The following is a 15,007-nucleotide window of genomic DNA, read 5'->3' as shown; positions in this document are numbered from 1 at the left end:
CAAGCCTCCCTCCTCGGCCTGGCGGCCCTAACCCGCTGCCGCCCAGGCGTGCGCCCCCTCCCTAACTCCCACTCCCAAGGGGGTTTAACTGCCAGTTTCCCCGGCCCCTACCCTAAAACCCGCCATAATGCTCCCTTTCCAGGGACAGGAAAGAGAAAGGATGTATTCGGCTTCAACCAGCAACGTCCTGCCCCGCCAAAGACACCCCAGAGTCAACGTCGACTCCCGGCTCCCCACGGATAAAGATGGGAAGCCCCCCGACCCCCTCGTCGCACCAGTCCCTGCAAACCCCATGAACTCCCACAGAGACGACAGGCACTGACCTGTGATGTTCACACACCAGACACCCGGACCCCGTTATGTGCTCGACCCCCAAGGAGTCTCTCCACACCTCCGCGGCCAGGCGACCCCCCGACAGCAGCCACTGCGGACACAGGACCAGGCTCCACACACCCCCTCCCCACAGAGCAGCGCGCAGCCTCTTCGTCAGGAGCCGAGGAGTCGGGGAGGGGGCACCCAGGCAGTCCACAGGAACGCAGAGGCGACGGCGAGGCTGCTCCGAGTGTCTGTGCCCCCTCTGTGGCCGCTCCCGAACTCAGGCAAGGTCTCCGACTCGGCCCCCTGCGCCCGCTCAGTGTCACTGCCTCTCGCTCTGGGAAAATGGCGGCGACGGCGGCGGCGGCCGCGGCGGCGGCGGCGGCGGCCGCGGCGGCGGCAAGTGCACGGGGCCCGCCCGCCCCGCTCCGCAGGGGCAGAGGGGGAGGGGACGAAGCCGCCCGCCGCCATTTTGCTTGTGGGCTGCCGCCCGCCGTTGCCTCTCCGCCGAGGCGCAAAGGCAGTAGTAGCGAACTGGAGGCGGTGAGGTGGGCAGGATCTCCGTCTTTTTCACGACAGAGCCATTCGACAATTCACGGAAGGTCTGGGGAAGTTTCGGTATCGGGTGGGATGGAGGCTTTACAACCCTGGTCCGCTCCAGGTTGGATCTAGGGGGAGCCTGGGCAGGCAGCAACTGGGGGGAAGTTGGATGGCAGCCGGGCCTGGGAACGACCCCGTCCCGACACTCCCCGAAAGCGCTGCGCTATCTCCCACCCCCAAAACCACCTCAGTCCCGGGCTCCCCCTACTCCCTCCCCCCAGGCTGGCCTCCAGCGCAGGGTGAACCCGGCTGGGATGTCACTCGACGCCCACTAGGGGCTGAGGAGGCTCCAGTGCGCAGGCTCAGGGCGCCGGATAAAAGCGGAGCTGGCGAGTCCAGTGCCGTCTCGATGGAGGAGCACGAAACGGAAGAGGTCGGGGGGAGAAGCAGCAGGAAAAGTGCAGCCACCGTCGGCGCCGCCTCCCTGCCACAGTGTATCGGGGTAAAACGCTGCCGTTGCCGTCGCTGCCTCCTAGACTTCTCTTGGCCCCGGGGAAGGATTTCCCCCGCCTGCGGGACAATGTGTGTGTGGGGGGGTGGGACGGGGACTGGGAATTCCTTTATGTGGCGGTGATTCAACGAGGGAGGGACAAGGAGACGGTTATCTGGAAGAAGAACTGTCGGGGGAGGCCAAAGAATAAAGGGTTTCCCTCACTAAAATGACACGGCGATTCCGGCTCTTGTTGTCGGGGTCTTTCCCCGAAATGGCGGTTTCCGTCTTCTTGCCCCACGGCGACCCGGAGCGCCTGGTAAGCGGAGTGGGGAGAGGCAGAGGCGGTCTCGGCAGCCAATCGGTGCCTGATGTGGTCTGTCGGGCGCGTCGTGATTGGCTAGCGATGACCTCATGCTGCAGCAGCGGGTGGGGCCAAAGCCGTCGGGGGAGGCTGTTGCAAAGGCAGAAAGGGAGAAGTGACGATGGTGATCCTTGCTGCCGCGGCCGATATGGAACCCGAGCAGCGGCGAAGGGACTCGCAAGCCTCTTCCCTGACCATTTTCTCCTGTCTCTGCGCGAGGTGAGGGCCCCGGCTCGGCCTCTGCGAGACTTTGGGGCGCTGGCGCGGACGAGGAGACACGATTTCTCCTGTGACTTTTGTAACTGCGTCAGGGCAAGATGGCGCTGGGTCTCCTTGGGGCGCGGGGGGAGAGGCACGTCCACCGCCGCCGCAGCGCATGTGACCGGGCTGCATTCCTGTGGGGTTTGGCTCTGGCCCAGGCTGGGGCGGGGGAGGGGACCGGGCTGGGGCGGAGGAGACTGTGGTGCGGTCGGCGTTGGCGGCCCGAAGAGGAAGAGATGACTGTTTGCAAGCGCTTCCCCTCCCCCACACAGCAAAACAGCTGCAACTCCCAGGGGAAAGCCCCGGGAGGGACACTCCTCGCGGGGTGTGCCGGCTGTTGGTGGAGGAGAAGGTTTGGCGCCCTATTTTCTTATCTGCCTGTCTCCCTGCACGGCGTTCTTATGTAAGGTGGCAGGGCCCTGATGTGGGAAGCGGCATCCACTGGGAGTCCCTGAGGGCTCCCGGGAGGACAGACAGGGCCTGGGGGCTCGTCGAGGAGTATCGGTTGTGTTCTGAGATGACGTCAAGTTTCTCAGCTTCCAGTAGAAAACTCTAGTATTCTCAAAGTTGGGAAGCCAGCGTGAAGGTGTCCATCACACCCAGGAACACTCTTTAGTTTCCTGAGAGCTACAAGCTGCCGAGGACTGTGCCGACTAAATAGCCCCTTCTGAGCTGTCTCTTCATTCCTTTTTGTACTGTGTACTCTGCCAGTATCCTCACTATCTGTACATGCTGTAAGCCTGTGTAATCTTATCAGTGGGATTTGCTTTTCTCTCTAAATCTAGGCATCAGTAGTAAAACAGAAGAAAGCTGCCGGTGTTTTTATCTGGATGAAGTTGTAAGGTTCTTTTCAATACTTTCAGCCTGTCCTCTCTCTGCCCTCTCAATGGTTTTTACAAATAAAAGATGAACTTGCAAGCCCTTCTGGTAAATGTTGCTCATTACGGTGTCTGCACCATTGGGAAGTAATAATGCCTACTTATTTAAGCTACCTATTGAAAGCATTTTTGTGGTAGTATCAACTAGTTTTTGAAACCTTGATGGGCGGTGAGATCTCCAGCAGTTCAAACTTCTGAAGGGGTATTTTCACAGAAAGGTAGACTAACTTTGTTTTTCATTATTCTCTTGGCCAGACTAGTTACAGTAGCAAAAAACTAGTGAAGATTTAAAGAGCTGCTTTTGGGTGGTGTTGAGAGTGGGGAGTTATTCAACAAGTATATTTGTTACTAAGATCTGGCGTTTTGACAAATACATAATTGGTGCTGGGAATTTAATGTCGATAGGGTTTTTAATGCCTTTTTTATTTGTTAATACCTTTATTAATTTGAAAGAGTTATTGGGGGGGTCTTCCATCTGCTGGTTCACTTCCTAAATGGCCCCAATGGGTGGAGCTGAGCTGAACTGAAGCCCGGAGCTTCTTCCAGGTTTCTCCCGTGGGTGCAGAGGCCCAAGGAGTTGGGGCATGCTCCACTGCTTTCCCAGGCGCATTAGCAGGGAGCTGGATCGGAAGTGGAGCAGCTGGGACTTGAACTGGCCCTTGTTTGGGATGCTGTGCTTGCTGCAGGCCAGGGCTTTATGCTGCACCATAGCACCAGCCCCAATACCTTTAAGTCTTTACTAACTTTTGTGACTTTCTTTGACCAGTTAACAAAATGTGAAGGAACCAAAATGCCTGTAATTAAAGTCTTATTACGAAGTGAAAAGAATTTACCATTCTAAGATTTCTTTTTCCTCAGCCACTTCAAATATAAAATGGACATTTTTGTCTGTAAAAACTCTTGAATGACTTTAAGGGTCACTGTACTTGTGTGTCAGTTGAGTCACGTCCTCCATTTCCTTTGCTTTAAAAAGGGACTAAATATGTAATCAGATTTTAAGGTAATTTTCAGAATATCCCTAACATCACTGTGCCCAAATAAGGAAAAGGGGCCATTTTTTCGAGCTAATACAAATCCTTTTTTACTTTTAGCATGTTACCTTTTTTTTTTTTTTAAAGATGTATTTATTTATTTATTTGAAAGAGTTACCCAGAGAGAGCAGAGGGAGAGAGAGTGAGTCTTCCATCCGTTGGTTCACTCTAGGAGCCAGGAGCTTCTTCCAGTCTCCCACGTGGGTGCAGGGGCCCAAGGGCTTGAATCATCTTCTGCTGCTTTCCCAGGCCATGGCAGAGAGCTAAATAGGAGGTGGAGCAGCCGAGATTTGAACCGGCGCCCCTATGGGATGCCGGTACTGAAGGCAAGAGCTTTACCCACTATGCCACAGCACCGGCCCCATCTCATCCTAATTGCTAAACCCATGAACTTCATGAGCTCTTAATTTTTCTTGATTCTTGTAAGTGGTTTCTGTTTCTATTTATTATTTGAAAGATAGGCAGACACAAACTGAAAAGCACTGTTTTTATCTGTTGATTCACTCCTCAAATTCCAGGAACAGCAGATTCTGGGCTAGGCACCTGAGCTGTCTCCCAGGGTCTGCCCTGATGGGAAGCTGGGATCAAAAGCCAGGCTGGGAGAAGGGGAGATAGAGCGGGAGGTGGGAGGGAAGTTATGGGGGGGTGTGGGGGAAGCCAGGCTGGGACTCCAATGTAGGCTTTTTAACTGATAGGCCAAATGCCCTATTCCTGCACTTCCTCCATCATGGCGTTTTCAATACTACTTGGGAATACTTTTCTTTGACTGTTTTTCTTGTACGTTCTTCCTAGACGATTTCATTTGCGCCTGTTCTGTTCTAATTCTCCAGCTTTCATCCCTGGATTAGTTCTTGCTTCAGAGCTGCAGATGCAGTGTTAAGGTTTACAGGGCCACAGACTTCCTGAGCATATATGAAAACATTCGGCGAGACTGATTGAGTCATTCACATCCCATCTTGGAGTGCTTGGGATCCAGTCCTGGCTACTGTGCTTTTGGTCCCACTTCCTGCTAAAGTGATCCTGGGAGGGAACAGATGATTGTTCAAGTAGTTAGAAGACCTCAAGGGAGTTCCAGGCTCCTAACTTTGGCCTGGCCCAATCCTGATGTTTGCAGCATTTGGAGAGTGAACCAATAATGGGGAGATACACCCCCACCCCCAGCTTTCAAATAAAATCAATTGAAAACATTTTATTTTTAAAGATTTATTTATTTGAAAGGCAGAGTTACAGAGAAAGAGACAGAGACAGATCTTCCATCTGCTGTTTCACTTCCCAAAAGCTTGCAATGGCAGGAGCTGGGTCAATCTAGAGCCAGGTGCTTCTAGGTTTTCCACATGGGTGCAGGGACCAAAAGACACGGGCCATCTTCCAGTGCTTTCCCAGGGAGCTGCATCAGAATTGGAGCAGCTGGGTTTGGAACTAGCACCCATATAGGATGCTGGCACCGCAGGCTGTGGCTTTACCTGCTATGCCGCATTGCCGGCGCCTGAAAACATTTTTTAACAAATACTCAGTATTGATTGCTAAAACATTCCCCTACCTATATCCTCAAAAAATTATTTTATATAAATTACATGCTAAAACCAATTTCCTTAGTTTTTTTCTAATCATTGTCTCTTGGGCAGTCAGAATACTTTATCACCATCTGGAGTGCCTTTTCCCATTTTCAGATGATGCAGCTTTAGTCTTTATTTGCTTCTTAAAACTTCCAAATCCCCACTCAAATAAGATGAGCCATTTTTACATTGATGACCAGCCCAGTGCTTGACACTTGGTAGGCATTCAGGTGTACCTGTTTAGAGATTGGTAAGATTAGACACTTTACCAGTAGATCATCTCTTAGTAATTATAGCAATCTAAACTGTAAAATAGCTGACTTTCAGCTTTAACAAGAGCTCTTTTGACCACTAGAGTTTGGATAACAGGTGAAACAAAAGCTTCGGAGTGAGATGATTTGATGGGCCAGAGAGATCTGCAAAAATGATGAAAGAAATAAATGGGCTGAGGAGATTTTCATATTATTTTCAAATCTGATGAATGCTTTCACCTACTAACTTGAACAGTATATAAACCAGTGACTGTATGGGTTTAGGATTCATTCATGTGTTGGAGGTTTATCAAAGTATATAGCACTGCTTGCTCTGATAGTAGAGGACCCAATTTGCTGTGACTTTGATTTTTTTTTCTGTTGCTTGATGTCATTTATGTCAATGTTCCAGCCTCTTGTAGCCACATGTTTTATGTACCATGAGCTTGACGTTCTAATAACAGCCTATTAATATTGTATATTATATGAATCTGAAATAAAGGAGTCAGGTTTAAACACTGATAACCCTTTGGTCATAATGTTTTCTGATTTGGGGGGGGGAACACATATAATGCTTTATCTTTTGACATATTTGATGAAATTTAAGTTCAAAGTAAGAGGACATGAATGTGAGTCACTGAATTTCATTTTTGTATAAAATTTTCCTCTACTCCCTCCCCCACTTCGGTTGTTTTGTGTCCTAAGTACATAAGAATGGAAAGATTCATATGTGAAAATGGTTTGAACTTAAACAGTTGGGATGTATGTTAAAATATTATGATTAAACACATATAGCCTGATTAGTTTAATTCTTGAGTGAATGGATTTGGATGTTCTCTTTTTTCCTGGGTAAAATGTTATTTATGGTAACACTAGTCTTGAGTTACATTTTTGCAGATAGTGACCCAAAAAAACTAAATTTTCAAGGGTTTTGGATACTTTGAATCAGACTATTTTCTTATGAAGAGCAGGCTAAGTATATTCTTAAATATCAAAGGAAAAAAAAACTTGAAAGTTGTGTGCCCTCTTCTGTCAAACCATAAAGCCCATAATCTCCATGCTATTCAGTTAAAGTGTCAAACATTTTCTAATAGGAATTCCATCCGGAAACCAGAGAAACCAGTAGTATACTTGTGTGAAGAAAACAGGAAGGCAGCAAAAGCCAAGAGCTCACGATTCCGGAAAGATTCTAAATGAACTGAACTAATGGCTTGCCATTCAGACTGTGAAGCTGAGTGTTTCTAAATGACATGTATTAAGTAAAAGGGGTTCTTTAATACTCAGTGTACCATCTACTGTAAGTGTGGAGCTGCTGAAGAGGAGCTATGCAATCTATCAGAAGTCCTTTAGTTAGCTTGGACAAATAAGTGATGATAATTCTGCATGTACCAAGTTTGTCACCTCTGCCCTAATTGAGCTTGTAAATGCGTTAATTCTTGTGTTTCTTTAGGAAAAGTATTTTGTGGCACATTTTCCATTGCTTACATTTGTCCTAAGCCCTGATGTGGGCAGAGTTTATCTGGTAATTGTGTACTCCATATTTTCAAAATTGGATTTGGGGGTCTTGTTTGATCCTGTGGTATAAGCAGACCACAAAACATAAACAGTAAGGTTGTCCTTTTTAGGTATAGAATATACCTTCAACGAAAAGCACTTTTCTGTATCCCAGTTTTTTTAAAAAAACTATTTGCCAACCTTGGAAAAAATGGTATTTCATACAACATAAGCCTAAATTGGGTTAAGTTACATAGAAGCTTACTCTCCTAGAAGTTATTTTACTCTTATTTTTATGTTCCTTATCCTCAAGAAGTATTTTGAAAGTGCCTTTCCCAAAGTATATCTCAAATTTAAAGCTATATTCTCTCCCCCTCACTTTTCTTTTTACCTGCAACAGATTGGATCTTCCTCCTAAATTTCAGTCAACAAGTAATATAGCGTTCCTATCATAAAATACAACTTAACTTTTACATGTTTTTTCCTTTGCCCTTTACAGGTAATTCCTACCCTTTACAGTCTGGTGAATACACTGCTCAGTATTTAAGCTTTTTTAATGTTTTTCTCCCAGCCTTTATTCTACCTGTTTAAATTTAGCTCAATTTATGTCACTTCTATTTCTTTATGTATAACTAACTTGGTGTATTGCTGACAGCTAACACCACAAAAGGAAAGACTGCCAGTTAAAACTGATGGCATATCAGTTGGAAGTAAAAACGTAGGAATAACAAGGTTTTTTTTTGTTTTTTTAAGATTAATATTTATTTGGAAGGTGGGGTTAGGCAGAGGTAGGAAAGAGCAAGTGAGATCTTCCATCCACTGGCCCACTCCCCAGACGTCTGCAATGACCAGAGCTTGGCCGATCCAGAGCCAGGAGCTTCCCCCAGGTCGCCCATGTGGGTGCTGGGGCCCAAGGACTTAGGCCAACTTCTGTTGTTTTCCCAGGCCATAGCAGAGAGCTGGATTGGAAGTGGAGCAGCCAGGACTTGAACTGGCGCCCATATGGGATACTAGCACTGCAGGCGGCAGCCCCTGTTTTGTTTAGTTTTTACTTTTTAAGATTTATTTATTTCAAATAGTTACAGAGAGGGAAAGACAAAAGATTTTCCATTTCCTGGTTCTCTCCCAGATGACCCCAATGGCCCGGGTTGGGCCAGGTCAAAGCCCAGAGCTGAGTGTTTCATCCAGGTTTTCCAAGTGGGTGCAGGGTTCCGAGCACTTGGTCATCTGCTGCTGCTTTTCCCAGGCCTTTAGCAGGAAGCTGGATCAGAAGTGAAGCAGCCAGAACTTGAACCGATACCTTTATGGGATGTCTGCCCCTGGAATAGCAAGTATTTTAAGCTAGCAAAGTGTGCCACATCAGGTCATTGGTGACAGTAGTTGATTGGGAATGGGGGAGAGTTACTCTAAAGTCTTGATTTTAAAGCAAGACTGGAGGGCCGGCGCTGTGGCTTGCATCACTCTGCAACCAGTTCGTATCCCAGCTGCTCCTCTTCCAGTCCAGCTCTCTCCTGTGGCCTGGGAAAGCAGTGGAAGATGGCTCAAGTGCTTGGGCTCCTGCACCGGCATGGGAGACCTGGAAGAAGCTCCTCCCCTCTTTTTTAGTGTTGGCCCAGCTCCAGCCATTGCGGCCATTTGGGAAGTGAACCAACTGATAGAAGACCTTTCTCTCTGTCTCTCCCTCTCTTGTAACTCTACCTCTCAAATAAATAAAAATCTTGGAAAAAAAAAAAGACTGGAAATCCTTATCAACTAGTATGACTTTTCTCCCCCTAAAAGAGAATGCTGTTTGAGTAGTCGGTACTGTCTGATGCTGTCATATATGCTTGACCTCAGTTAAGTAATAATCTTACCTAAGCTGGCAGAGCAGTGATTTCAACACCTGCCTTCTGACCTCACCAAAGTTCATATAATTTGCCCTAGTTGTACTATCGGAATAAAGAGTCAACTTTGAACTTGTTTTAAAATTTAACCTCACCCTCAACTCAGAGAGGGTCTGACTGTAGAGCCCTTAATGTATAAGAGTAGGAGTAATAGCATAGAGGAGGTATATTGGCATTACAGAAACATCCATGCTTATTGCCTGAGTAGGAACTGACTTGTAGGGGAAAGAATTGAGATTTGGTAGTCTTCAGAGTACATTTACTCTGAATAAGAGAACAAATCTAGAAAGAAAGCTGATATGACCACATTTTAGACCAAGTAGAAGAAACAGAGTCCATTTATTTTTCTAGAAAAATTTTTTGCTGGTACATACATATTTACTTGAGTCTGATTAGCTGTAGTAAGAATAATAAAATGATTTTTATTTGGGCAGGCATTTGGCCTAGCAATTAAGATGCCCCCATTCTATATCAGAGTTCCTGGGTTTGAGTCCTAGCTTGAGTCTTCTAGCTTTCTGCTAATGTGAGCCCTAGAAGGCAGCAGGTAGTGGCTCCAGTAGTTGGGTCCCTGCCACCCATGTGGGAAACCTGTATTGAGTTCCTACCTCTTAGCTTTGGCCTGGTTTGGCCCCAGCTACTGCAGGCATTAGGGGATTGAAGGAGCAGATGGGAGTTCTGTCTGTCTCTGCCCCTTAGCCTCTCAAACCAACCCTCCAAAAAAGAACTTTATTCATAACTATCCTAAACAATACCTTTTACTGCTAAGTCTATAATGATGTAACAGGTAGCATTTTGAAATACTTCTCAAAAAAAAAAAAAAAACTTATATGATTACCTGAAAAGAGATTTTATTTGAGTGAAATTTTATTTTAGAAGTTGTTTGCTTTTAAACCTAAGTGTTGTTATTCACATACTGTATGTTTCCACCTTAGGAAGTAGGTATATTGTGAATCACTTCTGAAAATTGTGAGGCCTGCACTGCTTCCTCTCTCAAACCAAGTTTGTCACCAAAGACTGAATTCCTAAGGGGCAAAGTAAGACAAGTAGTTGGTATCAAACTTTGAAATTGCATTGATTTATTAAATACTTCAAGATTTACGTTAGGTCAGAACTGTAAGCTTCTAGTCAAAATGTATAAATCCATATAAATCCATTTAAAAATGAGTTTTATGTATCATATTTGTACCTCTACATCACATACACTTGTATACCCATTATACCCAAAGTCTGGCCCCTGTTATATTTTTGTTAGGTTAAGAGAGAACTTGTTCCTCAAGTTTAGTCTTATCTCTAGTACTTAAATTTTTTATGAAGGAAGGCCACGCTAAGGTGACAGTTCATTCCTGAAGAAAGCTTACATTCCTTACTCAGGTTCGTGTGATAACAGTAGCATGGTAGTCCAGACACCTTTCCCCTGGAAACAGCTTGTCTAGCTACAATGCAGTAGACTTTATCACTACTCTGTTCTGTGCTTCCATTTTATGGTCAGTTAAGGGACAGATGGGAGTAAAAGGGATGAGGGTACATCAAACATCTTTCAAAGTGTCTGAAAGTCAATTCCCTTTCTCCACATTTAGATAAATTTTGTTTTCCTGGAAAATAATGCAGTTGTTTGTGTTTGTAACATTTTGTGAAAGTTTTTTGTTTTGATGTGTTCCATATACTGGTGCTTTGTATAACCTGCAGTATTTCCTTAGAATATATTCTAATTCTTAAAACTCCTTGAGTCTGTAAAAAACATTATTATTTGAAATGCAGAGAAAATAAAGTCTTTCATCCATGGGTTTGCCCCTCAAATTCCAGCAACAGCTGGCCTGAAACCAGGAACCCAGAATTCCATTTGGGTCATCCACTTGGATAGCAAGGCATCAAGTACTTGAGCCATCAATTGCTGCCTCCCAAGGTGTGCAGGATACTGGATTGGAAGCATAGCTGGGACTACAATCAAGAGACTTGGATATGGGGTCCAGGCATCCTAAGAGATGACCTGACTGCTATGCCAAACACCTACCTCTCCTTAACTTATTTATTTTTTTATAATATACTTGGCTAGTTGCTACTCTTGTTCTTTCAGGCTTAATTAGTTGCTTTGTCCTGCTGCTTAAGTGGTATTTCCCCAGCTAGTTACAATCATCAGTTCCCACACCTTCACTCCAGAATTTGTAATCTCTGAGCTATGAGATATCTGTCCTTATAGGCACCTCATATTCAAAACTGAGCTTTACCCTTCTAAATTTACTCCTTGTGTTTCCCTTTTTTTTGTTAATGGTTTTACCTCTCTACCTTAATTCATAAAATCAAATGTTTCCAATCCTTCTAGTTTAAAATGTTCAGTTCACCAGAAATTTGAAGATCAAATGAGAATACCCTGCGATGTGTCAGATCCTTCATCTGGCCTCTGTTTTAAATGGAAAGGTATTACATATGTCATGGATCTACTGAGGCTGGTCTTGTGAGACTTCAGGTGGTTTGCTTTCTGGGCCTTAGTTTCATGACCCATATAATAGATAAAATATTTGTTGCTTAAATCAATAATCTGTTTCAGTGCCAAGTGCCTAAACTGTTTTCCGTACCATGTGTTTCTGGTTGTAATAGCAAGTCAGTTGAATATAAAATTGGTTGCAGATTGCTAGCCAGTCAACCAATTATAGTTGATTCTATACCGTGTTATAAAACTGAGGGGAGGTTCTCCCCACACGCACACACACATACACTTTTTTAAATGAAAGAGGTTTCTGTGTCCTCTTTTTTTATTATTATTTTTATTTATTTATTTATTTGAAAGTCAGTTACACAGAAAGAGAAGGAGAGGAAGAGAGAGAGGTCTTCCATCTGCTGGCTTACTCCCCAGATGGCCACAACGGCTGGAGATGCACCAATCTGAAGCCACGAGCCAGGAGCTTCTGGGTCTCCCACGTGGGTGTAGGGGCCCAACGAATTGGGCCATCTTCTGCTTTCCCAGGCCATAGCAGAGAGCTGAATTGGAAGTTCAGCAGCTGGGTCTCGAACCGGCGCCCATGGGATGCCTGCATTGCAGGAGGCGGCTTTCCCCGCTATGCCACAGCGACGGCCCCAACACTCACTTTTTAAAAAATACGTATTTTACAGTGTTGTCAACTCTCAGATCTGTCCACATTCCTCTTCACTCAGATACGTGTATGTCATTGTGCAAATTCTGTTAATTTATAATGTCATTTAGGATTAAGCCATGTGAGTATGTAATCATATAGTACATGCATTCAACCAGAGTCCCTAGTTTATGAGTAATGGCTTTCATAGAAGAAATAGAATTTTTGGTTTAGGAGGCAAAATAGTTGTAGATTTCAAATGTGAAGGGATGGGGACAGTAAAGTACAACACATCTACAGTCATTGTGGCTTGATGTGCAAAGGCGTAGAACAGGAACAAGGAAAGTGTTTTAAGTAAACCAGTTTGCCTAAGCTTGTATGAAGTACGTTGAGAAATGAGACTAGCAATTTGGTGAGGTAGGACCAGGTAATTTCATCTGTTAAGTCTTTCCCCCTCTCTCCACTCCCAACAGTGGAACTGAGGCCCTTTTTTTTTTTTTTTTTCTTCCTTCTTTTCTCATGTGTTTGAGGAAACAGTTTCAAAAAGGGAACTGACTGACTTGAAATTGATAGCAGTGAATGACACAGCTAGACCTGGAACTCAAGTATTGCTGTTTCAATTCTATACTGGAAATTGAAAAATTAGTAAGGAGCGTTGTACACTGGATAACATATCTCATTCCTGATCTTATCTCAGCCTTAGAATGAGGGTTAGAAAAGTATTTTGATTCCTTACCATGTTTTCTTCTTGCAGGTTGTACACTTTAGAAAAGGGGAATAAGAGCAAACATGAGTTTTGGTGTCAGCTTTTCTTCTCCCAGCTGTGCAATCTTTATTAACTTAGTTGACCTCCTTCCTTGTCTGTGACTTGTCTACAGATGTGTAGCTTGATGCCTGGCAACACTTAAGTGTTCTACAGATAGTTGGTAGCCATTGTTGATAATAAACAAGGTGCCGGTACTGGGGCTCACTAGGCTAATCCTCCGTCTGCGGTGCCGGCACCCCTAGTTCTAGTCCCAGTTGGGGCGCCGGATTCTATCCCGGTTGCTCCTTTTCCAGTCCAGCTCTGTGCTGTGGCCCGGGAGGGCAGTGGAGGATGGCCCAAGTGCTTGGCCCCTGCACCCGCATGGGAGACCAGGAGGAAACACTTGGCTCCTGGCTTCAGATCAGCACAGCACTGGCTGTAGCGGCCATTTGGGGAGTAAACCAACAGAAGGAAGACCTTTCTCTCTGTCTCTCTCTATATATATAACTCTGTCAAATAAAAAAATTATTTTTAAAAGAAAAACTTAAGCCCTATGTTAGCATGTGAGATGTTAGCAAATATGATTCTTAGCAGGCTAAACATTGGTAGTATAGCCTGTTCCTTTTTTCCTAGAGGTTCCCAGGCATCCTTAAAGAATGAACCTTCCAAAGTTACAAAGTTAAACATTTTTTTAAAAAGAACTACACTGATCTTGTATCTTATGTCTGGTTTGTGTATACATTGTATTGTACTGGATTTTTGAGTGACTAGAATTTTTGAGATTTTTAAAAATTACTTTAATTCTTTTTGAGGGACAGAGATCTTCTACCCACTGGTTCAGTCCCCAAGTACCTGTAACAGCCAGGGGCTAACCTAGACTGAAGATGGGAGGTGGGAATGCTAAGTTGGTCTCCCACATGGGTTGCAGGGACCCAAGTATTTGAGCCATCACCATTGCCACCCAGGAGGTGTTAGCAGGAATTTGGCTTAACTCACTGTGCCACAACACTGATCCCTGTATTTTCTTCCTGGTCATCAAATTGATCATATTTTCTTCATTTTTATATGAATCCAGTTGCTCAGTGGTTACTTTCAGTAATTTATTTTCAGTTCTTCTTCCTCTGTTATGTTCTCCTGGGCGCTTAGCAGAGCAGGCACCTAACTTTAAGTCTCCATTCTTCCCATCCCTGTATTCTACAAAAGTCCTTCTGGGTCAATAACTGTGTTCTCTGTATATTAATGTAGTGTATGCCCTTCTGCAAATAGATGTATATATCCAAGTACACTAAATTCATAATTCTTCTCCCTGGAGGCAAGTATAGGTTTGTATTTATAACTGACAAATAAGACTTTGATACAGTAAAGGTGACCTGGGGCTATTGAGAGGGAAATTGAGACTTTAACTTTGCTCATATTAAGCTACAGACTGACCTTAAGTTTTCTTGGGTAGTAGACTGGTTCTTGATTCATAGCTTAGGCCCAAATAGACTTCTCTGAAATTAAAAAAAATAGACTTTGAAGAAAGTCCTAGGGTGAAGTTTTATTATCTGAATGTCATGATATTGAGATATTGAGACTGTAATAGCTTGTAATATGTAGCTATTTCTATGTGTATCTACCTTTTTTTCTTTGACAATGAAATGCCAACTCGAAATACTTAACATCTAAATCAGAACTCTGTAATTATAGTCAAAGATAAGAATTAAACTTTTTTTTAAAAAGAATTATTTTAAAAGAGTTAATAGAAGAGAGAGGGGGAGCGAGATCTTCCATCTTCTGGTTTACTACCCAGATGGCCACAATGGCTGGGGCTGGGCCTGGCCAGGCCAAAGCAGGGGCAGGGTGAGCTTCATCTGGGCCTCCCACGTGGATATAGGGGCCCAGACTCTTGGGCCATCTTCCACTGCTTTTCCCAGGCCATTAGGAGGGACCTGGATGGAAAGCGGAGCACCTGGACTAGAAATGGCGCCCATGTGGGATGCTGATATATCACTGGTGGTGGTTTTACCCACTACACCAGTACACCAGCCCTTAAGGATTAAACTCTTGAGAGTAGTTTCATCAGAGACCTAAATCATAAGGTAACATATATATTTAAGAGTAAACTCTCCAAATGCATGGTTAAGGTGGT

At 44.6% G+C, this 15,007-nt stretch overlaps 2 protein-coding genes across 9 annotated transcripts in view; one reads left to right on the top strand and one right to left on the bottom strand.

Moving 5' to 3' along the window:
* The window catches only part of KMT2E (lysine methyltransferase 2E (inactive)), an 83,983-nt gene extending 83,320 nt beyond the window's left edge, over nucleotides 1-663 (bottom strand). For all 3 annotated transcript variants that reach the window (XM_062214405.1, XM_062214326.1, XM_062214493.1), the window contains exon 1: nucleotides 324-663. The gene's annotated coding sequence lies outside the window, so the exon portion shown is untranslated. The remainder of the gene's footprint in view (nucleotides 1-323) is intronic.
* Nucleotides 664-741: 78 nt separating this feature from the next.
* LOC133775431 (uncharacterized) overlaps nucleotides 742-15,007 on the top strand; it is a 274,170-nt gene continuing 259,904 nt past the window's right edge. For all 6 annotated transcript variants that reach the window (XR_009868290.1, XR_009868292.1, XR_009868265.1 and 3 more), the window contains exon 1: nucleotides 742-1,928. Coding sequence is in view for 2 of the 6 variants with exons in the window: in XM_062213870.1 (XP_062069854.1) it covers nucleotides 1,575-1,928 (354 nt within the window). In the remaining 4 variants the exon portion in view is untranslated. The remainder of the gene's footprint in view (nucleotides 1,929-15,007) is intronic.

This window comes from Lepus europaeus, chromosome 1 (genome assembly GCF_033115175.1).
Source record: "Lepus europaeus isolate LE1 chromosome 1, mLepTim1.pri, whole genome shotgun sequence".
NCBI lineage: Eukaryota > Metazoa > Chordata > Mammalia > Lagomorpha > Leporidae > Lepus > Lepus europaeus.
This window is presented reverse-complemented; position numbering and strand designations above follow the sequence as displayed.